Source organism: Onychostoma macrolepis, chromosome 23 (genome assembly GCF_012432095.1).
Source record: "Onychostoma macrolepis isolate SWU-2019 chromosome 23, ASM1243209v1, whole genome shotgun sequence".
Taxonomy (NCBI): Eukaryota; Metazoa; Chordata; class Actinopteri; order Cypriniformes; family Cyprinidae; genus Onychostoma; species Onychostoma macrolepis.
The window spans coordinates 22,410,584-22,436,405 of NC_081177.1; the positions used below are offsets into that span (position 1 = coordinate 22,410,584).

At 34.1% G+C, this 25,822-nt stretch overlaps 4 protein-coding genes across 6 annotated transcripts; 2 read left to right on the top strand and 2 right to left on the bottom strand.

Moving 5' to 3' along the window:
• Nucleotides 1-1,037: 1,037 nt before the first annotated feature.
• wfdc2 (WAP four-disulfide core domain 2) lies at nucleotides 1,038-4,597 on the bottom strand. Its single transcript, XM_058763570.1, has 4 exons — nucleotides 4,155-4,597; nucleotides 2,375-2,506; nucleotides 2,098-2,235; nucleotides 1,038-1,333 (listed from the first exon to the last, which is right to left on the bottom strand). Exons 1-4 carry the CDS (start codon nucleotides 4,249-4,251, stop codon nucleotides 1,200-1,202), a joined length of 501 nt encoding a protein of 166 aa, XP_058619553.1. The 5' UTR covers nucleotides 4,252-4,597; the 3' UTR covers nucleotides 1,038-1,199.
• A 1,474-nt stretch (nucleotides 4,598-6,071) lies between these two features.
• Nucleotides 6,072-13,252, bottom strand: snx21 (sorting nexin family member 21). 2 transcript variants are annotated; one of them, XM_058764541.1, is made up of 5 exons: nucleotides 13,212-13,252; nucleotides 13,079-13,143; nucleotides 12,018-12,303; nucleotides 10,773-10,930; nucleotides 6,072-9,585 (listed from the first exon to the last, which is right to left on the bottom strand). In XM_058764541.1, the coding sequence occupies exons 3-5, from the start codon at nucleotides 12,283-12,285 to the stop codon at nucleotides 8,821-8,823; spliced, it is 1,191 nt and encodes a 396-aa protein (XP_058620524.1). In that variant the 5' UTR covers nucleotides 12,286-12,303; nucleotides 13,079-13,143; nucleotides 13,212-13,252; the 3' UTR covers nucleotides 6,072-8,820. The 2 variants fall into 2 exon arrangements, with proteins under 2 accessions (XP_058620524.1, XP_058620526.1); XM_058764543.1 differs by having other exon boundaries at nucleotides 13,079-13,216.
• A 466-nt stretch (nucleotides 13,253-13,718) lies between these two features.
• Nucleotides 13,719-17,282, top strand: haus8 (HAUS augmin like complex subunit 8). The gene is made up of 10 exons (XM_058763847.1): nucleotides 13,719-13,870; nucleotides 14,412-14,473; nucleotides 14,561-14,613; nucleotides 14,749-14,881; nucleotides 15,036-15,143; nucleotides 15,236-15,327; nucleotides 16,206-16,364; nucleotides 16,446-16,587; nucleotides 16,751-16,892; nucleotides 17,014-17,282. Exons 1-10 carry the CDS (start codon nucleotides 13,806-13,808, stop codon nucleotides 17,141-17,143), a joined length of 1,086 nt encoding a protein of 361 aa, XP_058619830.1. The 5' UTR covers nucleotides 13,719-13,805; the 3' UTR covers nucleotides 17,144-17,282.
• A 730-nt stretch (nucleotides 17,283-18,012) lies between these two features.
• Nucleotides 18,013-23,606, top strand: sac3d1 (SAC3 domain containing 1). 2 transcript variants are annotated; one of them, XM_058763656.1, is made up of 4 exons: nucleotides 18,013-18,098; nucleotides 19,062-19,434; nucleotides 19,513-19,789; nucleotides 22,542-23,606. In XM_058763656.1, exons 1-4 carry the CDS (start codon nucleotides 18,022-18,024, stop codon nucleotides 23,003-23,005), a joined length of 1,191 nt encoding a protein of 396 aa, XP_058619639.1. In that variant the 5' UTR covers nucleotides 18,013-18,021; the 3' UTR covers nucleotides 23,006-23,606. The 2 variants fall into 2 exon arrangements, with proteins under 2 accessions (XP_058619639.1, XP_058619640.1); XM_058763657.1 differs by lacking the exon at nucleotides 18,013-18,098 and adding an exon at nucleotides 18,208-18,394.
• The last annotated feature ends 2,216 nt before the right edge of the window (nucleotides 23,607-25,822 follow it).

Genomic DNA, 25,822 nt, shown 5'->3' on the forward strand with positions numbered 1-25,822 from the left:
TAATATATGTGACCCTGGACCACAAAACAAAATAAGATTTCTACATCATCTGAAAGCTGAATGAATAAGCTTTCCATTGATGGACAAATACAACTATTTGAAAACCTGGAATCTGAGGGTCCAAAAAAATCAAAATATTGAGAAAATCACCTTTAAAATTGTCCAAATTAAGTTCTTAGCAATGCATATTACTGATCAAAAATGAAATTTTGATATATTTACGGTAAGAAATTCACTAAATATCTTAATGGAACATGATCTTTACTTAATATCCTAATGATATCCTAATCCTAAGGTTTTGTGGTCCAGGGTCACATATTAAAATGAAATTTCTTTCTGTAATGCAAAGCTGAATTTTCATCAGCCTTTTTTCCATTCTTCAGTGTGACATGATCCTTCAGAAATCATTCTAATATGCTGATTTGCTGCTCAAGAATCATCTCTTAAAAATTTCTGAATGTTCAAAAGAACAACATTTATTATAAATATCTAGAGTTTATAGACCTTTTGATCAAATTAATGTGTCCCTGCTGATTGAAAGTATTTTTTTAATCCTACTAACCCCAAACTTTTGAATTGTGTCTATACAAAAAAAAAAAAAAAAATTGAATAATCAAATGTTGCGTTTCTTACACAAAAGATGCAAACTTTGCTCTGTTTCCCTCCAGACAGAATTCACAGTCTGTTCGCATTCCTGGAAGCTGATGCACACTAACCTCAGCATTCTTTGACTGTTTCATTTCTTGTAACTTAGTGCTTTAGTTCAAGGCTTTTCCATCACTGTCATGTTTTTGCTGACAAATGTTTTGACCCTTTTGCTGCCAAGCTCCTGGAGAGGATGGAAACAGAGGTCTCTTTCATTACAAGACGTTTTGCACGTGTTTGGGTCTTGGGGAGGGGAACTTGTGCATTCCTAAGCACTGATGCCAATGAGCTGTTATATGAGAAAAGAACAGCTAAACGAACACTGGCATACCAAAAATACCAACTCTTCAATGAAGCAATTTTCTTTGTTATTTTGTGGCCAAATAACTCAACCATTGAAAGAAGGTTTACTGAAACTGAGGTTTATTAGGTGGTTATAAAAAGGGGAAACAACTCCTAAGAATAAAGCATTAAATGGTTAAAAAAACCCTAAAAAAAGTATGTATTATTATGCAAAATCAATCTTCCATTGACTCTTTCTTCCAATAGTTGAATCAGCACGGTTCGCTGCATGCATGACCGCAGGTGGTTGGGCAACATTTCTGTTCAGCAGGACACTGGCCATCATGGTAACAGTATTCTGCACACATTGGAGTCCCCTTCGGTAGGGCACATCGACCAGGCTTCACTGCATGGACACAGACAAACAGTTTGTCCAATCAGCAGCATTCAGTCTCAGATATACTGCACTAAACACTCAAAGCAACATCATTTTACTTAAAGAGTGAATTGTACTATAGGTATTAATTTTATTTATTTTTCTTCATTTTGTAAAGCCACCCTGGAACAGTACTATATTATATATAATATGTAATAATTATTAAATAAAAAAGATACAAACTGAAAGGCAAACCCAAACATGAAATAAAATAATAGAATAAAATAATATTCATACCTGTATAACAACATAACACTGAATAATACTTATTGCAAAATAGGACACAAACAGAGAGGCAGAAAGAAAGCTGATCTAAGCGTATATAATATAATATAATATAATATAATATAATATAATATAATATAATATAATATAATATAATATAATATAATATAATATAAATACCTGCATAACAACATAATAACATGATGTACTACTTCATATTATTTGTAATAATTATTATAATAAAATAAGAAAGCTTAAATATTAAACATTAAATAAAATAATATTCATGCTTTTATAACAACAAAATAACATTAAATAATACTTATTACAAATAAAACACAAATTGAGAGGAATTGAGAAAGCTAACCCAAACATTTATAATATAATATAATATAATATAATATAATATAATATAATATAATTAATATAATATAATATAATATAATATAATATAATATAATATAATATAATATAATATAATATAATATAATATAATATAATATTCATACCTGTATATGGAGCCGTACATTCATGTCCACATCCATTGCTGCAGCATTTCTCAATGTTTGGACAGTCGCTGTCATTGACACAGAACTCGGCACACATTCCTGCTCCAAATTTTCTGCGTGGACACACTCCTGGCTTTGCTGTTACACAGACACATGACAGAGACACCATACCACTGCATGCTGAATGCATTACTGTATAAAGTTATTTTTGAAGTTGCAACTAAAATAAAATCGTGTTTCAGTATTTCTATTAAATGTAATGTGGTGTATTTCTTACTGAAAGCAGGCGGCACACACACAGCCCCGCAGTCAAAGACACAGCATTTGTGTCCTCCAGAGCAGTCTTTATCAGAAACACATCCCCGACTGGACGGCACGACCGTCAGCTTCGCCGGACAGTGACCCACCACTACAGAAGAGCAGGAGAGACCAGGGACTGATGCAAGAGTTTGACTCAGCATCTGTTAGTCAGTGGCTTTCCAAAATGTGTCTCGAACTTTAGTGATATTCACATATGCATCTGCCTCAAATTAAAGTCAGATTCATGCCTAAACTGTGTCCGTTTCAAATAGAAATTGCTGCAACAACCTACACTGTCAAAAATGATTTTTAGAAGATGTAAATAAAACAGTATGTAGTGCAGTATGTTTCACAAGAATAATACTATTTCAGATTTTCTACTTGAAAATTTCACATTTAATTCAATGTGTTTACTTTGTGAAATTCGCTAGCAATTTCTGAGTGAAAATAGTTTCACCTAATTTTTTCTCAGTGTTACTCTTTGTGTATAACAGTGAATAGTAATACTAATAGAAAACATCAGTTAACATTTAGTTTATTAATTTACTGTTGTAACCAACCCAAATGTATGTATTCAAAATAATTGTTATCTTCATGACTACCCTTACAATATTTCAATTCAAAACAAATTCAGAAATGCATGCATTTGATGGCATGCATATCCGGTTAAAAAAATTCGTAACCATGTTATTATTAATATTCTTGTTTTACTGTAAAAAAAAATTATGATATTGGTCTTTCAATAATATTGGTCACTGTATGTATTTTTCTTGAATTTATATATTTAATCTGAACTAATGCACATAGTTCACCTTTCACTGGAAGTCTGCACTGAACGTTCGTAAATTGTAATAATATCATATTTTATAAGCAGAGCTGGGCAGATTACTTACAAATTGTAATCCGTTACTGATTCCAAATTACATGACAAAAATTCTACTTAGTAACATATTTTAGGTAATGTAATCAGACTATTGATTTACATGTGCCATATAAAAATACAAAGAGTAATAAAATATACTCTATTTGCTGTTATCAACAACATGAAGTGCATTAAACATTACATTGTGTCAAGGTTTCCCAAAGTGGGTTTGTGAAGGAACTGTAGGGGGCTTATGAGTTTAAAGAAAAGCTAATGTTAAATTAAAACTATTTTAAAATGCATCAAAATAAACCACTTACTGAAAAAATGCAAAACACGAACATGAAAATGTGATACTTCATTATTAAAATATTTATTTTAAAATCTCAGGGGTACTTCCAAGTAAATATATTAGGTGAAAGAATCAGATGGGGGGGAAAAGTTGGTGAATTTATGCATTTTAACATGTCCATGTCTTTGAATGAGTCATAATTCAAATGAAAATGACTGTGTTCATCACTAGTTGAAACACTTCTTAAACCTGAAGTTATTTTTGTAAATCCAGTGGTTGAATGCTGTGAACCACATGACTAATGACTGATCTGTGTGTGAATGTCCACAAAACTGGAAGACTTATATAAGCAGTAGGCTAAAAGATGAGTTAGTTAGACAGATGGAGAATCAATAAATTATGAATAATCATTATGTAATCCATAAAATCTGATTACGAGTGTTTTAATATGTACTTTAATCTAATTTCAGGTACTCCATTTTTGGAATCTGATAACGTAATCCAGATTACATGTAATCAGTTACTCCCCAGCTCTGTTTGTAAGCACATTAATGCATTTCTTGGGGCTGCGTGATGAAGTTAAAAGAACATGGATCTTCTCACCTGTGCAGTTTGGTCCTGGAGCCGCGTCTGTTGTGCTCAAGCATCCAGACAGACACAATAAAAACACACTCACCAAACAACACACTCGAGCCGTCATCCTCTCGAGCTGCGGTCACACAATGAACTGCTGGAAAAGTCAGCGAGTCAGAGTCAGAGTCAGGAGGAGCGGAGAGCTTCGAGATGAAGAGAAAAAAATGAAGAGAAAAAAAACAACACTATCTACTGAACCTCGCGACATGCGGTTCTGCTCATTAGTTTAGAATAGCTTTGCCATCCTATCTGTAAAAAAGGGAACAGTACACACTCATGCTTCAAGTTGTTTTTGTTTGCGTTTTTAAAACGATGTTTTAAGTAGTGTGCATGCATACACCCCCTACGGTTCGTCAAATATTACTAAACGGTCGTCCAAAGAATTCACTTTTCTCCAGACTACAAAGTATTGACTGCGGGCCGCGCCAGTCAACCAATCAGAACACTTGAAGCCCGCTCTCAACCAATAGCGTGAGTCGGAGGCGGGATGATTTGTTCTGGCAAGCAATAAAACATGTGGGCATTTGGGTACCTTTGACTGTTTTTAAAGATCCAAGATGGTGTATGTTTGCTTTATATATGTTGGCACATGCAAGCGCTAGCCTACTCAGTTCCAGAAATTTGTATTTTTTAATCACTTGATCTGTAAATGCCCTTGACTGCAGTAGAGCCAGATATGTTTGCAATGGATGTTTGCAAAAAGTGAAATGTTTTTTTGTTTTTTTTTTCATAATACACTGAAAAACGGCAGTTAACACATTTAATTAAACGTGAAAATTTGAAATGGAAAGAGTGAAGTTGTATTTTCTTTTAAGTCATACTCCAACAATCTTTATTTACAGTGCAAGTTTGAATGAAGTATGATACTTTATTTTGATTATGAACAACACAGTCATACCAGACTTTTTAGTCTTTATGGCAGTGTGTGAGCTGATCTGAAACTAATCTCTTACACACTGGACAATTTTCACAGAAGTAAACTCAATGGAAACCCCTCAATTTCTGCATGGAAGCAGTTGCACAGCACATCTTTTTTTTTTCTCCCCATGGACTTTTGACATTTCCTCTGCAGATGAGGCACATTGAAATATATTTGGCAGCAGTCATGCATGTTAGCGGTACCATATTGCAATATGATTTCATGTGAATAGAGCCCTTTGTATAGAATAGACTGTATGCATGGCTTTGGAACAGATTGTGCATTGACACGTTAATGTGCATTTAGTGGAATGCTATAAAGTTTTATGTGACCACTAGATGGCAGATGACAGGTGCTTAAAAATGAGCTGTAGGTGTTTGTGTTGTCAGTGCTGTATAGTGCATACCATATTTAGTGCTCTTAGAGAACAGTATGTGTGAGGGGCCCTCAAAATTGAATTTTGTCATTTAAAAAATGTACAAAAAACAACAAAGTCAAAAGGCCATAGGTTTAAGATTTAAAAAATGGGGCCAGTTGCATAAACAGTCACCTATGACTTAAAAACTAGCCTAGCCAACTAGTAGTTAGCCAAGAGGTAATCAGTCTTACTTTCTGGATTCAAATTAGAACTGTTTTTTTTTTTTTTTATGTAACTGACTGTACAAGTTATGACCAGTCTTAAAGAAAAAACAAATTTAATGACTAACTTGTAAGGCTAGTCTAAACAGTTTATGCAATTGTGCCCCCGGAGGCTGAAACTGTCTTTAAATATGGTTTTAAATATGATTCGAAAGACAGATAGAACAACATGACTAAATAACTTACTAAAAATAAATTAATAAATACTAAAATTCACAGTCTGCTCTCTCACCCAAACTTACCGATGAACCTGAAAAAGGAGAGGAGAATATAACACAAATGATAATTTTCCAATAACAAAGAACAGTGCAAATTCAGTTCAAGAGCGGTGCAAATAGTTTATTGACCTACAAACTGGAATTTTCCTTGAACAATTTCAGTGCATAAAATCATTTGAAATACAAAATTGAAATAAAAACCTGGAAGCATTTAGTTATTGCAAAGGCTTTTTAGTTTGCCAAAATGCACCTTTAAAATTACCAAATGTGTGAAAACTTGTAAAACAGCTTTGTGAAGAGTATAAATAAATATATAAATAAATATATTCAAGTTAAAATTTAGTAGGTAACGTAGGGAAAGACCGTAATCTGTTTAACCAGTATACATTGAATTTTTGAGCGTATTTATTCAATAAAAAGGCTCTGTCTGAAATATCAAGGCATCAATCATATTATTTTGAAAAAAAAAAACATTTAAAAAAGCAATGTTTAGTGTTATTTGCACTGCCTAAATAAACTGTTGTGACCTGAAGTTTTAAAAGCACTCTGAGCTCAACAACAAAACATAAAGATTCAAATTGTAGTTCACAGCACCAAAAGCTGTTGTAGCAGTATCTGACAATCAATCAATTTATAATTTACACCGAAAGAGGAAATTCCCTTTACTTTAATAATCCATACTGCATTCTTCACCAAAAAGGCAAATCAGTCCAAGGTAGCTGAATGTAAACAGCAGAATTTAGAGTAGACAGCCTCGTTTAATTCTTTCCAATGTCCACTCTAAATAATGTGTGCTAGAGGTGCTAAATGAAGGCTGATAGTTTGTGTAGCTCAAGGCTACTAAACATAAGACACAAAACAACCGGGCTGCAACTCATGACAGCTGAAAATAAGGAATTAAGTGGTTCAAAAGTTCTGTGTCACACCAAAACACGGTTCCCAGGTGACGATTTTATAGGATACAAAAATAAAGGGTAACAATTTACAAGTTCAATTTGTTGACACCAGTTAAAGCATTAGAGCTATAATAAACTACTACTACTAATAATAATAAATGCATATATATATATATATATATATATATATATATATATATATATATATACACATATATGAGAAGAGTTTATTTGCAAAAACAGATTTTTTTTTTAATTTTCAAAAATCATGTTTTTTATTGTTATCGTTTTTATTGTGTTTTGTGTTAGTTAGCTGTTTTTTTAGTTATTTTTTTAACCTAGTCAAAAAAACAAAAACTGCAGTTTCATCGACATTAATTGGAATGCACAATGAAAAAACATGATTTATCTGTTTTTGCAAATGAACTCTTCATATATATTTCAGCATTTATTAATGCAGTTGAATATTAATTTATAAATTACTTTATTGCTGACTTGATCATTAACTACTGTTAATTTAAACTTGAAAAATGTTTTAGCATATTTAGTGTAGAAATTAAACTCTGCATAAGTATTATTAGTTTATAATGCCGAATGCATTAAAGGAATAGTTCACCCAAAGATCAAAATTTGCTGAACATTTATTCACCATTAGGCCATCCAAGATGTAGAAGAGTTTGTTCATCAGAACATATTTGGAGAAATTAAATATATTATTTAGCAGTGAATGGGTGCCGTCAGAATGAGAGTCCAAACAGCTGATAAAAACATAATTCATAAGTAGTCCACACGACTCTAGTCCATCAATTAACAACTTGCAAAGAGAAAAGAGTCATGTTTATATTAAACCATCCATCACTAAGATGTTTTTAACGTCAAACTGGCTAAAATACGAGTTTCATAATATAACTTTCTCCTGTGAAAAAGTCTCATTTCATCTGAATCAGGGGAGAAATATGCAGAGATCAAGCACCATTTATAAGTAAAAACAGTCCAAAATACAAAATGAGAGGACAACAGGAAATTGACTTTTTCACTAGAGGAAGCATTATTATTAGTGTGTCAAACGATTAATCGCGATTAATCTCATCCAAAATAAAGGTTTTTGTTTACATGATAGGTCTGTGTACTGTGTATATTTATTATGTATATATAAACACACACATGCATGTATATATTTTAGAAAAATATGTAACGTTTATATATTAAATATTTATATATGATACAAATTATATGTATATAAATATATACATGTAAATATTTTCAAAATATATGCTGTATGTGTGTGTATTTATATATACATAATAACTATACACAATACACACACATATCATGTAAACAAAAACTTTTATTTTGGATGCGATTAATCGTGATTAATCATTTGACAGCACTAATTATTATAAAATAATTTCACCAGAATCGAGAGTTTAATGTTAAAAATGTCTTGATGGATTTGTTTCTTGCAAACATGCAGCTTTTCACTTCACACCACACATTATCTGACAGATTTGAGTCATGTGGATTACTTTTGGATTATTGTAATGTTTTTATCAGCTGTTTGGACTCTCATTCTGACGGCACCCATTCACTGCAGAGGATCCATTGTTGAGCACGTGATATAATGCTAAATTTCTCCAAATCTGTTCTGATGAAAAAACAAACTCATCTACGTCTTGGATGGCCTGAGGGTGAGTAAATTTTAAGCATATTTTCATTTTTGGTCAACTACTCCTTTAAGTAATGTTAACAAATTGAATCATATAGTAAAGAGTTGCCAAATAAAGAATAAGTCTATAATAAATACTACTGAAATGTGCCCATGAAATGTATGTGTATTTTGCATATTGTGCATTATACAAGTTAGTATTAATTCCACAGGTTTCCTTAGTAAACTATCATACATATCAGAATCATCCCTCATAACCTCTAATGCTCATATTCAAAACAATAATAAACCTGAATTCTTACGGGGCATCTTCACTTTTGCTCTTAGCCCTGACCAGCCCTTCACTGTCCTCGATGCTCTCTTTAATTAGACACTCCTTTAGGTTGGGCTGATTCCCGATATCAATCCCCTGCTCCTGGATGTCCTGCAGAAGAGCCTCCCAGCGCCTCTTGTCCTTCGAGATCTTCCAGGACAGCCTGACGTTGGATTGGAGGAGCGGGATGAGCAGAGGGTGCAACTGGTGCTGCTGCAAAGCCTCCTGGGAAGGCGCTAGGTCCTGCAGGGCTCGGTCGCAGTGTTCCTGAGCCTCACTGAGCTGTTCTAGTTCTTGAAAGCAGGTGACCAAGGCGGAGAGCGTGAAGAACCAATGAACCCTCTGGAGCTGGTTGAGCTGCAGGAGCTGATGGCATCCTAACTTCTCCTGGAGTCGCAGAGCATTGAGAAGAGAGCCCAGGGCGTCTTGGTACCGGCCCACTCGCATCAGCATCTGGCCCGCGCGCAGATCACCCAGGTAGAAGAACTCAAGAAACGTAGGTGTGATCCGTAGTTCAGGAAGGGAGTGAAGGTGGGTCAGATACTGCTCGAATGCCCGGCTGCGCTTGGCAATGGTCTCGGCGGCGAAGTTCTTGCGCAGCTTCTTGCGAGGGAAGAACACGCCATCCATCTCGTCTCCGTGGCGGCGGCGCAAGCGGCTGTGTAGACGCTCGAAGTCAGTGTAGCGCCGCGTGATGACCGCGGGAGTTTTGTCAAACGTCCCAGAATGGATTACGTGAATCGTGTAGAGCTAATGAGAAAGACCACAAGTGTATTTGATTTCATGTGAAATCAGAAAAACAAAACCTGCAACTGATAAATGGGTCAATTACGTGACGTGAACGTTTTCTTTTTTGTCCAAAAAGAAAAAGACTAGGGCATTTTTTAATGCAATTAATGCAGCATCCATTTTTTTTCCCTGTCATCCTTTGACTTGTGTTTTGACAATATAAATTTATTAAAGTAATATGCGATTAATTGCAATTAATTACAGAAAAATGTGCAAATAAATTACATTAATAGTTTACCTTTTTTTAATCGATTGACAGCACTATAAAGAATTCAGTTCATGAACCCAATAGCCTGAATATACTTTTTTTGTGATGAGCCCATTTTTAATTTCTTTTTATTAAAATTAATTTTTAAATTAAAATTAAATTAATTTTGATCTTTTTTTGGGGCATGAAACCTAAATTGTCAGGGTGATACAACTTTCCTGACATAATAATAAAGAAAAAGTTTCAGATTTTTTCAAATGAAATCTTATCACTTTTTTTATTATTATTTCTATAAAAACAATTTGAAAAAATATTTTAACAAATTATTAGTGCTGTCAAGCGATTAATCGCGATTAATTGCATCCAATATAAAAGTTTTTGTTTACATAATATATGTGTATATATAAATACACACATACAGCATATATTTTGAAAATATTTATATGTACATTTTATATTCATATAATTTATATCATATTTAATATATAAACGTAACATTTTTCTTAAATATATACATGAATGTGTGTCTATTTATATATACATAATAAATATACACAATACACACACATATATTATGTAAACAAAAACTTTTATTTTGGATGCGATTAATCGTTTGACAGAACTACAAAATATTTGCCCACCAAACTGAAGTTATGTTGTGTGACCAATAGTTTTTATGGAGACATTTTTAGAGTTATTAAATTTATATTAAAGTTTTTCAAATCCATATGAAACCAATATTTATACAAAGAGTACATTTCTAAGAGCGTGCATGTGTTTTAAACTACATTTTTACAAGTATTTTCCTTTCTTTGGTGTGAACAGTCTAATTTGTCTTTTTCCCAAATTTAAAATGCTTGGTGATGTTTTGGTGACAGTACAAAAAAAAATTGACAGACTGAAAAATGTTTCTTGAAACAGCTGGTGTTAGTGTACTTACCACATACTTGGAATTTGTATCATGCACAACACTGGCGTCAGTCACCTCAAAAATAAGTTTTTCAGGAATGCAACGAGTTTTTGAGCTCCGCCAGTTTTCTTGTAGTTGTCTGGTGATCATGTTGGAGGTTTTTGGGGAAGGACCTATTGGGCTGGTTTCTATAAACCAAAGACAAGATTAGCTGCAACTGTGAAGCATCAAGTGAACTAAAAAGAAGAAGTGAAATCTGCCTACAAATAGATTATTGTAAATTCACAAGAACCATATCAAACGTGTTCAAGCTTATAGGAAGAGCTCGTTACAAAACACGTGATGTTTTTAAAAAAAGGATTTTCTCCATACAAGCTCTTTACAATGGCAGTACATAACGGCCAAAGCTGACAGATTTTACATCGACATCAAAAACCACTGCTTTCCAGTTTGTTTGGTGACACATCAGTTTGAATACACAGAATGGAGAATGTGATTCAAGAACTGCAAGTGCTGAGATGATTTTCAGTGAAGCCTGAACCAAATTTGAATCTAGCCTATTCCTTATCATATGAGTTCAGAACATTTGCTATATGCTGTATAAGTCAAATAGACTAATTTTATGTTTTTATTTTTTAAAACTCATAAAACAATAATAATAGCACACACTACTGTAAAACTAAAAGTTTGGGGTCAGTAAGATTAAATAAAAATCAATAGTTTTATTCAGCAGGGAAGCATTAAACTGATCAAAAGTGACAGTAAAGATGTTAAAGAAGATTTCTATTTTAAATAAATGCTGTTTTTTTTTTTTTTTTTTTACTTTCTATTTATCAAAGAATCCTGAAAAAAATTTCCACAAAAATATTAAGCAGAATGACATGATAATAATAATAATATATCTTTCTTGAGCATCAAATTAGAATGATTTCTGAAGGAAATGTGACACTGAAGCCTGGAGTTATGATGCTGAAAATTCAGCTTTGCATCACAGAAATAAACTATATTTAAAAATATATTAACATAAAAATCAGTTATTTTAAATTGTAATAATATTTCACAATTTTAATGTTTTTACTGTATTTTAAAGAAATAAATGTAGTCTTGGAAAGCATAAATGACTAACCCCAAACTTTTGAACAATATTTTTAACAGCTTCTGCATATGTATCCTGGACTTCAGTTCACCCATGATACAAATTCTTCTATTTTACTCATCTATGCAGAATATACCTAACAATTTCAGCTTTGTAAAACACGTGTTATTGATGCCTACCTGTGCTGCTACATGCATTATCTATGGACTCTCCAAAAAAGTCAGAGTCGCTGTCTGGCCCTGACGCGTCTCCTGCATCCTCAGAGTCCAGGACCCCATCACCCTCAAAGCACAGGGTTCCTCCGAGTCTGGCCGACACGCAGTCTGTGTCATCCTCAAGCTCAGAACTTTCTGGAAAGTCATCTGCTCCGTGACCGTCCGTCTCTGAAGGAAGCTCCCCTTCTTTGAATAGCGTACGGCGAAGTCTGTCGAATAGTTTAGAGGCCATTCCAGCTTTTCTCCAACCCTGAAGAGCACAAATGACACATGATCCCACCACAACCTTGAGAAGCATTCCTGAATACAATAATATGCATACAAATCATGACATTACTTATTGCAGATCCTTTAAAGTCCTGTAAAACTACTGACTAGCAAAAGCATCAAACAGACTGAGTCAGTAATGGAAACACTGAAACTTCAAACCTCTCATGAACTTTCATTGAGCTGTGAAACGAGAGAGCAGGGAAACTGATCTGTCACATAAATATTTATTATTTATTGAGGGATTTGGTGAAAACAGCCTCACAACAGCATTGGACTGCTGTTATTTCCATGGAAGAAATCTGAATCATAAGTATTTATCGTTACAAAAGTTTCGTACAGAAAATTGCATAAACACTGAATATACAGCACATTTCAGGTGCATATTTGTTCTCACAATAATTCCCATAACCAAACTACATTCATCAGCATTCATTCTTTGCACATGGAGAAACTTTTGAAATCATCCGGGAAAGTGGGAGCGTCTCTGAATCACTCCTAGCTTGCTACGTGCTAATAATAACAACAACATTACGCTGAATCAGCAGCGCTTCACAAATTATAAGAAATTTGACGATAATTAAATAAATTAATCTCTTAAATCCGTCAAATATCTGGTAAGAAGCACTAAAAAGTTGTCAGACAAAGAGTTTGAGCTTAACTCACCTAACTTTTCTTGCTAACTATGGCTAATCCTAACATTTCAATTCCAAAGGGATGAACAAACGCATATGAAACACATGGATATCTGCACTTACCCGAGTTACAGACCTCTAAACTACATATGATCAGCTCTTCATGGTGCTGGTTAAATCATTTTCATCTGCAAATAAAGAGACGGAGAGGTATTAACACTGATGGGAGTTATTCACTGACCACTAAGTTACTTACTGAGAAGTGGGCGGACAATCGCTTGACAACTGACTGACAGGAGAAAACATTTTAAATACATTAAATACTTCATAATATATTTATATATAATTTCGTGCATTTTTTTGTTTGTGCTTTTAACTTCAATCTCTGCATTATTTAGTTGATCATGACATGTAAATCGTTTTAAACGAAATTGTTTCAGTTTTATTGCATAATTTATCTGTCATGCACATACATTTACTAAGAACATATGAATGTATGAGTCTTATATATTAAAGCTACAACTTTATTACGTTAAAATACGGCTTTTTATTATAACATGTATTTAAAACAGGAAGTCAATTAACTTACTCTCACTATAAGTAATTCATTACAATGAAAAAAAAACAAAACAAAAAAAAAAACGTTGCATCATTTTGCAATTTACAGGAAAATTGTGAAAATACTCGCAGGTTGGATTACTTTAATTCGTTCAATTACACTCCAGTCTGACAGGTGGCGCTGAACGTGACTCATGTTAGCGCTTCAAACACCGAAGAAGAAAATCAATAAAACGCGCGTTGAAAAAGCCATAACAACAGTCTTCGCGTTAGCTTTGGTTTGTGTAACATAATGGCATCCAAGAAACCGTTAAATATACGGAAAGTAGAGAAAACCGCTTCAAGTGACTCGAAAAAGTAAGATTGTCTTACTTCAAGTCTTCAGTTCTTTATATTAAGTTCATCATATAATGTTAACTTGTTGCTTGAATAATGTAAACATCAATCTGGCTCCCTTGTTTTTACACGGTTTTCGTGTAAAGTGTTATGTATTACCTCGTGAAAATACGTGTGCTAATGTTGGTATTGTAAAATGTATTTCTTTACATATATGTTAAAGTATTTTCTCACCGTGATCCAGGCGACATAATGGCAGTGAATAAACCAACTTGACTTGATTTAAAAATTAAACACGAGTAAAATGAAAGTAAGTAATTTATGCAGAAAATGGCGTGGTGAGATGACACGATTACTGCTAAATAATTATTTGGTCTAATGACAGCGAAAAGTCATGAACTATCTCCATATTAAACTCAATAAATTCAGCCAGATGTTTTGTGATGTGTAAATGAGTCTCTGTATCTGTATCTGGTTGTCATTTAACTCATTCTTTTCTGTGTGAATTTACTCTTAATCAGTTTCGTGTATGTAGATATTCAGACAGCCTCTCTTTTTTTAGTTTATCCACTGAAAATGAAGCCAGCGGTGGAAATAACAGTGGTGCAAGGAGGAAAACAAAAGGTAAGAGCACCCACCATGCATTCAGTGTCATAACTCATTAATGTTATCCTCACAATTTCATCTGATCTTATTGATTTTTGGCATCAGGCACGATTGTGAAGCCTCGATACATGCAAACTGAAACAAAGGCTCCTTCAAAGGTAACAGACAGCAAAATAATGGGAAGAAACTGTATGTTATGTCTCCATAGTAATGTTATCCTTCAACATCTGTGCTGCTGTGTCTCATTTCTTTGTATCATTTTATATTAATATGAGGGCTGGTGTGTTCTGTAGGGCAGTGTACAGCAGCAATCAATGCTGATGCCACCCAGACCATCCTCTCCCAGAGTAAGCAACCCGCGAAAGCCAAGGGAGGGCGTACTGTCCAGACGTACAATGAGCTGTCTGGCAGACAATGACTCTAACTGTGAGTGTTTGGCTAGACTATAGATGTGTCAAATGAAATATTCACTTTGCATTTGATCTACGTTGTCGAATAAGCTTTGTTTTATTAGATAAGTTAATGTTCCTTTCAGGATAATTGGTGAATGTGTTATTGAGCATGTAATGTTTTCTCATAGTGGTCGCCAGCATTCTGGAATCCTCAAATGTGGGAGGAAATGTCTTTCAGTCGACTGTTTTGGATGGTCACTGCATTCGTCCAGATTTTGATGTCTCTGTCATTAACGGTGTGGTAAAGTCTAGAGTAATATGATTTTTCTTTTTTTTTTCTTTCTTTCTTCACCAGACCTGTTTGCTTAGTGTTGATTATATTTTCCAGATAAAGTTGTGCAGCCAAACACAGTGGACCTGGATAATGACGAAAGGGACATAGCAATGGAGACGTTTATTTTGGCCTTCCTCACTGCTAAGGTCTGAGGTTAAGTTAATCTAATTTACTCAAAGTGCCTCACAAATTTACCTATGATTTGTTTTTAAAATGGCAACATTTTCTCTTTAAATTTAATCAAAGATGGTCATTAGAATGTGCCTCACATAAATATACCATTTGATTTTTTTTTATTTTATCAAAATTATGGTGACATGACCTTAGTACTCACTGCTCCTGATGATACCTATCCTCAGACTTCAATACTTGATTTAGATCAATTAGGTTTCTTAAAAGTTATGGTGAAGTGTTAAGGTTATAAATTAAATTAACTTATTTTTTTTTTATTACTAATTCTATTCATATATTATAATATATTAAGAAAAACCATTTAAATATTTGTGTTTTAACTACTATTAGATATAGTACAATATAAGGATTCCCAGTTGTGTCCCTAATTTTTGTAAGATATTTATAAAACCATTTTATTTATTTATTTTTTTACAAAAATCCAGCAAACTTTTTACATCCAGGGTTATTATAGTTAACAAAAAATTTAAAATTGAAACTAAAATTTAAAACCATAAAAAAAAAAACCTTTTCATTACCTGAAATAAAATAAATGATAAAATACTTTATTTCAGCTAATTGCCAAGGCAACATTTCTCATTTTAACTGTTTAACTTGATGTACTAAAATAACTGAAATAAAATGTATTGAAATAAGGAGAGCTAGCAACACTAAACAAAAAGAAATGACTACTAATGCATGTGTGATATGCAAATTATGAACATTAATCCAAAATATTTTTATGCATAAATATTTTACATGTTTCTTTCTTTTTTTGTCTTAATGTTATATTTTGTTTGAAATGTGTATTTAAAGCCCTCGTTTGGTCAAGTTTTTATGTTTCTCTATCTAGATTGAGCATAATACCCGAAAATTTCGAGAGGAGGCTGAGAGGAATATTATGGCTGTGATGGAGAAAGAGCAGCAGTTATCAGCTCAAGTTAATCGCAAGAAACGACAGTATCTGCTGATGGAAAAGCAGAAACAGCTGAACAGTTTACTGGACTTACAGGTCATCTTCACACATTTAACACTGTGGCATAAATCTCCATGTTGACACATCTCACATTTGAGTCCCTCTTCTTTAATGCAGATGGAGGCTTTAGGTCCTGTTGCTGCTGCAGTAAACACATTTGCAGAGGACTACAAGTCATTTGCCACTGCCATTGATGCCACGAGACACAGTCTTCCTGTGAAGAACGTGGACATCGGAGAAGATGCCGACCAGTTTTTAAGTGAGATTTGCTTAACCTGAAGAGGAAAAAATGTTGTTTTGTAGTCGATACAATTTTATATTATATTTTACTTTCTATCTGAAAATGTTTTGTCAATTCAATTGATTTTTGATTTTTATAGTGATTCCAACCCGGTTTATTGAATAATATTTCTCTTGCACAGACAAAGCTGTTGAATCTCTGAATCAGAGTGAGCATGTCTTGCAACATTATACAAAGGACATTCCCACTGATTGTGAGGCTTCAAAACAGTGTCTTAGACAGATGGAAGATACAGCTAATGCAATCAGCCAGCAGGTGACAAGGTAGGAGTGCTTCAGTCTCCATACAAGAAAGACTCGCACCTTACAGAGCTTGATATTTTCTCTGTGCTGTTCTTTATTTAAACTTTAACTGAATATGTATTTGGATTTATTTTCATTTTAGGACTTTTTCTGATCTTCTGGAGGTGTCCTCACTTGTAAGCCGAGAGACCGTTTTAATCGAGCAGTCATTGGAGGAAGAAGAAATCGGACCGAGCACAGCCCAGACTCTCTTTTGTCCCTCCACGCTGTGATACATTATCGCATTGGTTTACAATTAAATAAATAACGCATGTTAATAATCAATTTATTTTAGATGTTTATTTCATACATTTGCTGCATAATGATTAAAAGAATGTGTCATGTGTTCAGTCAGACTGGTGGTGGAGTGCATTTTAAAAAAACAACAACCATATTGATTCATGTGTTTTGTTCAATGTTTTTATGGTCTAAATTGTTTTTAAATCAAGAGCAACAACCCAAACAGCATTATTAGTATGTAGATGGAGGAATATGTGATACCATACTTATATTTTATTAATAACTTTAAAGTCCTTTTACACCTAACATTTAATTACCGCTAACTGAACTGACTTGTGAAGGGAATTATGAAGTAAATTATGGTTGTTGCTTTTCATGCTCGGATATGCAATCCACTTTTCCTAAAAAAAAAACAAAATCTATTTCAAGAAAATAATACAATAATGCAAACACACATTTTAGGAATCTAGAACATTTCCAGGAACAGTATATACATCTTAGAATGATTATATATATGAGAGATAATCATTCATGCACAGTGTAACATTTCCACATAGTACAAAACAGGAAGGAACGGGGAAAAAGCAAAACGGTTATCAATCGCGGTACACGGAAGATCTCATATTTCTTCAAAAAAGTATATATTTTTATTAATAGCGATTTGATTAAATGTTATACTTCACATAAGAAATCTATAAGAGTAGGTATTTTCTTAAGAAACCTTTGTAAAAAAATTTAAAAAATCCCACAAGGATAAGAAAGTAGATTCTGAGATTTGTTTTCGTTTTCAAAACAACAAACAACATCTTTAATGTGTAAATTACAAAGCATAATAAATACGTTGCCCTTGTCGGATATGACGTACAATTGCATGAAACCCGGCGACCAATCGGAGCTGTCTTTATGGCTCTGGACCCGACCAATGAACAAAACAGCCATGAGCATCGGGTGAGTCTCCGAAAAGCTTGTTTTTGTTTTGATTAACGCACGATGATATGCCATGAACACATTATGTTTAAATACCAGTCAGAAAGCCTAACTTAACCATTTGATACAAAGAGTGTCCGCAGACAGAAACAGTCTCCGTTCGTACAGTATAAAGCAGAACATACAAGTAACTTGGCAGGTTACAGAATGCACATGTCAGATTGTTATAATTGCATAACATGCGGTTTGGAAATAATCCGTTTTCAGTCATAAACGCGATGCATTTATGTCAGTAAAGAGAAAAATTATTCGAAAAGGTCGCAGTGAGCATCTTCCAGACCTTTCTGCAATACTTGAAACTAATGTGACCCTGGACCACAAAACCAGTCATAAGCGTCAATTTTTGGAAATTTAGATTTATGCTTCATCTGAAAGCTGAATAAATAAGCTTTCCATGGACGTATGGTTTGTTAGGACAATATTTGGCCGAGATACAACTATTTGAAAATCTGGAATCTGAGGGTGCAAAAAAAACAAAAAAACAAATCCAAATATTGAGAAAATCGCCTTTGAAGTTGTCCAAATGAACTTCTTAGCAATGCATATTACTAATCAAAAACTAAGTTTTGATATATTTACGGTAGGAAATATACAAAATATCTTCATGCAACATGATCTTTACTTAATATCCTATATGATTTTTGTCATAAAAAAAAAATCTATAATTTTGACCCATACTTTGTATTGTTGGCTATTGCTACAAATATATGACTCGTTTTGTGGTCCAGGGTCACATATATCAAAGTTTTTTTATTTTAATAAATAGAATAATTTTCTATTCTATATATCTATTCAGCAATATGGTCTAATAATTATTGAGTGTCAGATAATTCTGAATCACCTGCAGCAGTCATTAGCAGCTGCTGTCAGTTTGTCATACATTATACATTTATTTGTATGTCTTCTGTCTTGTTTAATGTTCAGGTGGCATCAGTCCAGGAGGGGCCGAGGACACAGGCATAAGGAGCAGGGTCGAGCGAACAGGGAACGTGTGGTGGAGCAGAAAGCTGAGGACCCAGTGCCTCATGGCACCTGTATGACTATGTGTCCTGCCTATGAAATACGCCAGCGGGAAGCACAGAATCGCCTGCACAGGTTTGAGGTGGTGGCCGGCACAGAGCGGGAACGTTTGCCGCCTGCTGATGTCTCACGTGCCGTCAAAGAGTATTCAAGACCTGCCGCGGGGAAAGACTCCACGAGAGCCAGCGACCTTCGACCGCCATCTGTGCTTTTAAAGACTGTGTGTTACCTAGTCGATGACATTGCAGCTTCTTCTACTTTTCAGCCGTGGACAGAGGTATGAAAATGGCATTTTGTCATTCCTTTATCTGTAATATGATGGGCATTTCAAGCCTGTCTTGTTTATGACCCACAGGTCTACAGTTTCGTGTTTGACCGTCTGCGCAGCGTTCGACAGGACATGATTATCCAGCGTGTGTCGGGGCCGGACTGTGTGGCCGTGCTGGAGAAAAGCGTGCGTTTCCTTCTCTACGCCTCCTACAGACTCTGCGGGCAGCAACTTCAGTATTTTGACCCGCGCATCAATGACACTCACCTGCAGGAATGCTTGAGCTGGTTGCTGGAGAGCTACAGAGATGGGAAGCACCAGCATCAAGACGAGTTTCAGGCATTGAGTCTTCTCTATAACTTGGGTAAGTGAGGAAGCTGCTAGAGCTCTCAGTGTATTGATTCACTGTAAGGTTTTTTGTTGTTGTTGATTTGTTCCATTTTTAATGATTTTTTTATAAATAGGTTTCAACTGTATGACTAAAATCTTGTATTAATCAAAAACTGCTAAGGAGAAATAATGGAATGACAGTTTTAAAAATATATATTTTTTACTATTATTTACAACAGGATTTGCATTGTCATGGGTTCAAATAAAGTGGTAACACTTTATTTTAGGGTCTCTTTACTATTTGCTTATTAGCATGCATATTACTAGAATATTAGCCATTTATTAGTACTAATTAAGCACATATTAATGCCTTATTCTACATGATCTTATTCTGCATCCCTAATCCTACCCAATACCTAAATTTAACAACTACCTTACTAACTATTAATAAGCAGCACATTAGGAATTTATTGAGGGAAAAGTCGTAGTTAATAGTGAATAAGTGTTCCCTATTCTTAAGTGTTACCAAGATTTTTTTTATGAGACGATAAAAACAACTTTGTGTATCAAAACCACTCCTTTCTTTGGAAAAAAAAAACCTACATTTCTTTTAAGTTTTGAATCTGTGACAGCTGAATTAAACATTTTGTCTGTCAAAAGAAAATACATGATAAGGATTACACGGGAGTATTTATGAGAAACCTGCAGAGGTCCAGAGAGTACACACACATTTCCTGATAAAACCCACACTATCGGATGTTTTGGCTATATCATCACTTTCCGAGAAGAAGGAGAAAATGGTGCTCTGGACGGCTTCAACATGCTGTCTGTCAGAGACCGTAACATACCTAATAAATATATTTGTTCTTCGCTTAAAATTGAAGTAGTTTGATCCATATCTTCACAGCTTTTTAACTGATTAAGGCAGTTGTTTGATAAAATGTTGTTTAATTTTTTGATAAAAGATCATACAACTTTACATGATTTTCTTACATTAATTTAACCCTTAGCAGGTTTTGTCAGGTAAGCCGCATTGCCCCTTTAATCTAGGAAATGTAAAAAGATGTACATGAAATTATTAGAATTTTTCTTTTTTTTTTTTTTTGGCAAGTCAAAGTAAATTTTCTGCATAACTGGTAATATTAATTTTATGTCCAAGCAAATGTATACAGGTCTGGTGAATTGCTAATGAATAAATCCTGAATATTTCACCTTTTTCCTGAATAATAAATAATAGTGTGTAGCAAAATAATAGTTTGGAATGGTATTAGGTGTGTTTTTATAATTAAAACTAAAACAAAAATGATGAAAAACTATGTTAATTGAAATAAAGCTGAAATAAATATTAGATGAAAAACTTAAAAAACAAAACTTAGAAATGTTGGCAAGTAAATTAGAAACTAATGAAAAGGACAAAAGCACATAACTAAATTATTAAAACTTAAACTAAAATTAAAATGAAATATGAAAATAACTGCTAAATATTAATAAAAACTATAATAGTATTTATAAAACATTCTAGTCAAGTTCCAGTCCTTGATTATGATTGGTTGAGCCATTGTAAATTATTCTAGATTTTTGTCGGATTTTGTTGTGAATTTCTTCTTAATTGGTGGGCTAAGCGCATGCTAACCCTTTTATACAAGCAGTAAAACCCAGTTAAGCCATAGTTTACATTGAATTAAGAACAGCTAAGGGGTTTTAGACACTCTGCTCCTTGTCATAACAACACCCCTTATCTGTTGTAAATTTACTGTAAACCACGGCTTCACTGGGCTTATTGCTTTAATAAATAACACTAAAATTAAGTGTACATTGTGTTTTTTCACATTTACATTAATGCTTCTGCACATATTTCACTGCTTACTTTGTCACACTTAAATGGTTAGTTCACCCAAAAATTTGAATTCTGTCATTAATTAATCATCCTCATGTCGTTCCAAACCCGTAAGACCTTCGTTCATCTTGGAACACAAATTAAGATATTTTTGATGCATTCCGAGAGCTTTCTGACCCACAATAGACAGCAAGGGTCCTTACAAGATTAAGGCTCAGAAACGTAGTAAGGAGATCGTTAAAATAATCCATGTGACATCAGTGGCTCAACCGTAATTTTACAAAGCTACGAGAATACTTTTTATGAGCAAAGAAAACAAAAATAATGACTTTATTCAACAATTTGTCTCCTCTGCGTCACCCTATAGCACCATTTTGGAGAGTATCGCATACGTAAACAACGTATGCTGTTCTGTATCAGCAGCACCGTACGCAGATACGCTGTTTACGTCGTTTCCAATTTGATCTGAACATAAACATGGTATACGCGTACATACGTTTCATACGTTGTTTACGTATGTTATACTCTCCAAAATGGCGCTATAGGGTGATGCAGAGGAAACGAATTGTTGAAAAAAGTCATTATTTTTGTTTTCTTTGTGCATAAAAAGTATTCTCGTAGCTTTGTAAAATTACGGTTGAGCCACTGATGTCACATGGATTATTTTAACGATGTCCTTGATGCGTTTCTGAGCCTTGATCGTGTAAGGACCCTTGCTGTCTATGGGAGGGTCGGAGAGATCTCTCGGAATGCATCAAAAATATCTTAATTTGTGTTCCAAGATGAACGAAGGTCTAACGTGTTTGGAACGACATGAGGCTGAGTAATTAATGACAGAATTCTCATTTTTGGGTGAACTATCTCTTTAAGTGTACATATGGTAAAAGCCACTAATGGAGTTCTAAAAGAGATAAACAGATCAACTGTTATATTTTTTTCATGTTTTCAGGTTCATCTCAAGCCATTCAACATGTTCTTGAGCTGCCCGAGAGGATACGCAGCTCTCCGGCTGTTCAGCTGGCTCTGGCTGTGAGCAGAGCACATATGGAGCGCAACCCAGTTCGGCTGCTCCGTCTAGCCCAGAGACTGGACTTCATTCAGGTCTGTGCCGTCCACCGATACCTGCTGCCCTGTAGAAGAGACCTGCTCCTGCTCTACAGCCACGGACACAGCAGCCGCAACTGCCGCTACCCGCTCCAGAGACTGGCACGCCTCCTCTTTCTGAAAGACGCACTGGCTGCGGAGCTGTGCCAGGTGTGTGGCGTAAACGTCACTGAAGAGTGGGTGAACTTCTCTAAGAGCTCCTTCACTGATGCCTCGTCTGGAGATCTGCAGTGCAGATGTATGCATGAGCCGCTGGATGACGAGCAGTGGAACTGTTCTGCTGGCTGCGTGATTCATGGCTGTGTCTGAAACCTTTACACACCGTTGTTCATTTGGACTGTTTGTTTCTCTCCCTTTTATTTTTTGGGTCATGTCATGTTTGTGTTTTTTTTTAATAATGAATATTTCAGAACAATTTCCCACTTCTGAATTGGTCCAAAAACCTGTGCATTTTCAATAAAGCTTTCATTTTTTTGCATAAACTTGGCAAACGCAGGGTTTTTCAGTGGCCTGACTTACAGACCTCAAAACTACATATGATCAGCTCTTCATGGTGCTGGTTAAATCATTTTCATCTGCAAATAAAGAGACGGAGGGGTGTTAACACTGATGGGAGTTATTCACTGACCACTAGAAGTGGGCAGACACTCGCTTGACGACTGATTGACAGCCATTTTAAATATATATGTCATAATACATTTACATATAATTTTGTGCATTTTTTTTGTTTGTGCTTTGTTTTTAACTTTTAACACTGAATTATTTAGTTTATCATGAAATATGAATTGTTTTCAAGTAGTTGTATGAATAAACTGTTTTTTAGTGTCTACTTTATCCGCTATACATATAACATGTAGATTTCACTAACAATTTATTAATATTAATTTATTAATTTAATATTAAAGCTGCATATTTATTACATACATTTATTAGTTGTTGTTTTTTTTTTTAAATTATTATTAAAAAGTCTTAAATTACTCCTAAGTCAATAAATTTGGTTTTTGGGATTTGCAATGCAAAAAACTATCTACAAAACTATTGTGAGTTTGCAGGTTGGAATAGCTTTATTTCTTTAATACTTCTTAATTACTTTATTTCTTTTAATAGTATCTGCTCAGCTTTTGAGATCATTTTGCTGTAATTTTACACAATTTATTATTTTACATTCATAAACAAATCTTCTCTTGTTTGTGTATGTGCGTGTATGTATTGGTGTGTTTCAAGCATAATAATTACACATTACTTAGCACTTTTTGGATATGATATGATGTACAGCTGCAGGAAAACCAATCAGAGCTGTCTTCCCTGCAAGTGATGTCTAAGCAGTTGAGTAGCATGTGAATCTTCCAAAAGCTTGTTTTTATTTCAATGAATGCATTGTGATATGCCATGAATGTATTATTAAAGCAGTAGCCAGAAGCATGTGGTAGACAGCTGGAATAAAGAGACATATAGGGAGACACTTATTCAATATTCAGCCTGGGCATTGAAAACAGAAAATATGGAAGCAGAAGGATCCGCATAGGGCACACCAATCTAAATTCTTCCCTGCACACCACAGGGAAAAGTGAGTCAGATTGCTGCACTTATTGTGAAATGTCAGAAACAGCTAAACATGTAATTCTACAATATTGTGAGTCATATACAAGACAAAGGAAACAGCTTGTTGATAAATTAAGAAATTAATATATTAACATTAAAGGATATTTCAGAATGCACAGAAACAGCTATGGGTATATGATGCTCTACTTACATATTTGCGCGAGATACAGATCTGATTAGAAGGATTTAGTTATGTTTTTGTTGTTGTTGTTGTTGTTTTTTCCCCATTCCTCCATCTGAACTTCTCACTCCATCCCAGTAGGTGGCGGAAATGCCAACCGCCATAAAACACAAAAGAAGAAGTGCATGTTTTTTTTGTTTTTTTTAATTCAGTTTCATTATACAAAAGCATAGGGCAATGTTTTACATCTCAAAGCATTCAAAACAGAACAACAACAACAAAATGAATACAAACATATAAATTAAACAATAAAATGAAAAGAGGATAATAAAATAAAACAAAAATTTATACATACATTAGGGCAGTTACATAAATTTGAAAAGCTTTAGAATTTGTATTGTTTTTATAAGCTTCTTATTTGGTGATCTCATATTAGAAATGGTTTCAAAGTATGTTTTAAGATCAGTGTAACAAAATGTAATATATGATGGTTTCTTTTGAATTACTTCTGACTTATGAATATAAAACTTTGCTAAAATAATTAACAGATTGATAATGTAAATTTGTTTATCAGAAAAAAGATGGGTTTTGAAAACAAAGTAAAATATCACGAGGTTCTAAATTAAGGGCTTTGTTTACTTTTTTTGTTATGTCTACTTTAAAGTCAAGCCAAAATGAAATAGAAAAAGGGCAAAAGAAAAATAAATGTTCAATATCTTCAACATATATTTTACAAAAGGTAAATTTATCGCAAACACAAGAAGAAGCGCATGTGTTACAAGTTTTTTTTTTTAAAGTGGAAATATAGAATTGCATCAATTACAGTACAGTAATACAGAATCAGTGTTTTTATCCAAAGATCCTGAAACAGGATATGATGGTGCAGCAGTATATATCCCAATGAGTGATTTAGAGTAACCAATCATTTTTCAGTATGTATGCAACAGCAGTGGATAGAGGAGAAGAAAATAAATAACACTGTCATTGAATCAGACACTTGAAAGTATAAGATCTGGCAAGTCATCATTTAGGATGGATATTATCAATGAGATATTCCGTATGAAGTACAATAGGCCTATAAAAGTTGTGGGCAGGTATATCTACACATTTCATTTGGGTTGAGGGAAATGAGAAGGTGGATATTTTGGCTAAACAAACTCTTAAAGCAAGTAGATCTACAAGTCCCATTAAGCAGAAGCTAAAGTACTAATAAGAACATATGCATAATCAGTATGGCAGCAGGTATACTGAGATGACAATGAAATGGCTCTGTGTGTGTGTGTGTGTGTGTGTGTGTGTGTGTGTGAAATATGATACTCAACCAAAAACACATGCAAATATGTGCATTTGTAAATAGGCACAGACCATGTTTAAGGGAACAGCAAAGTGACGAACATGGCTGA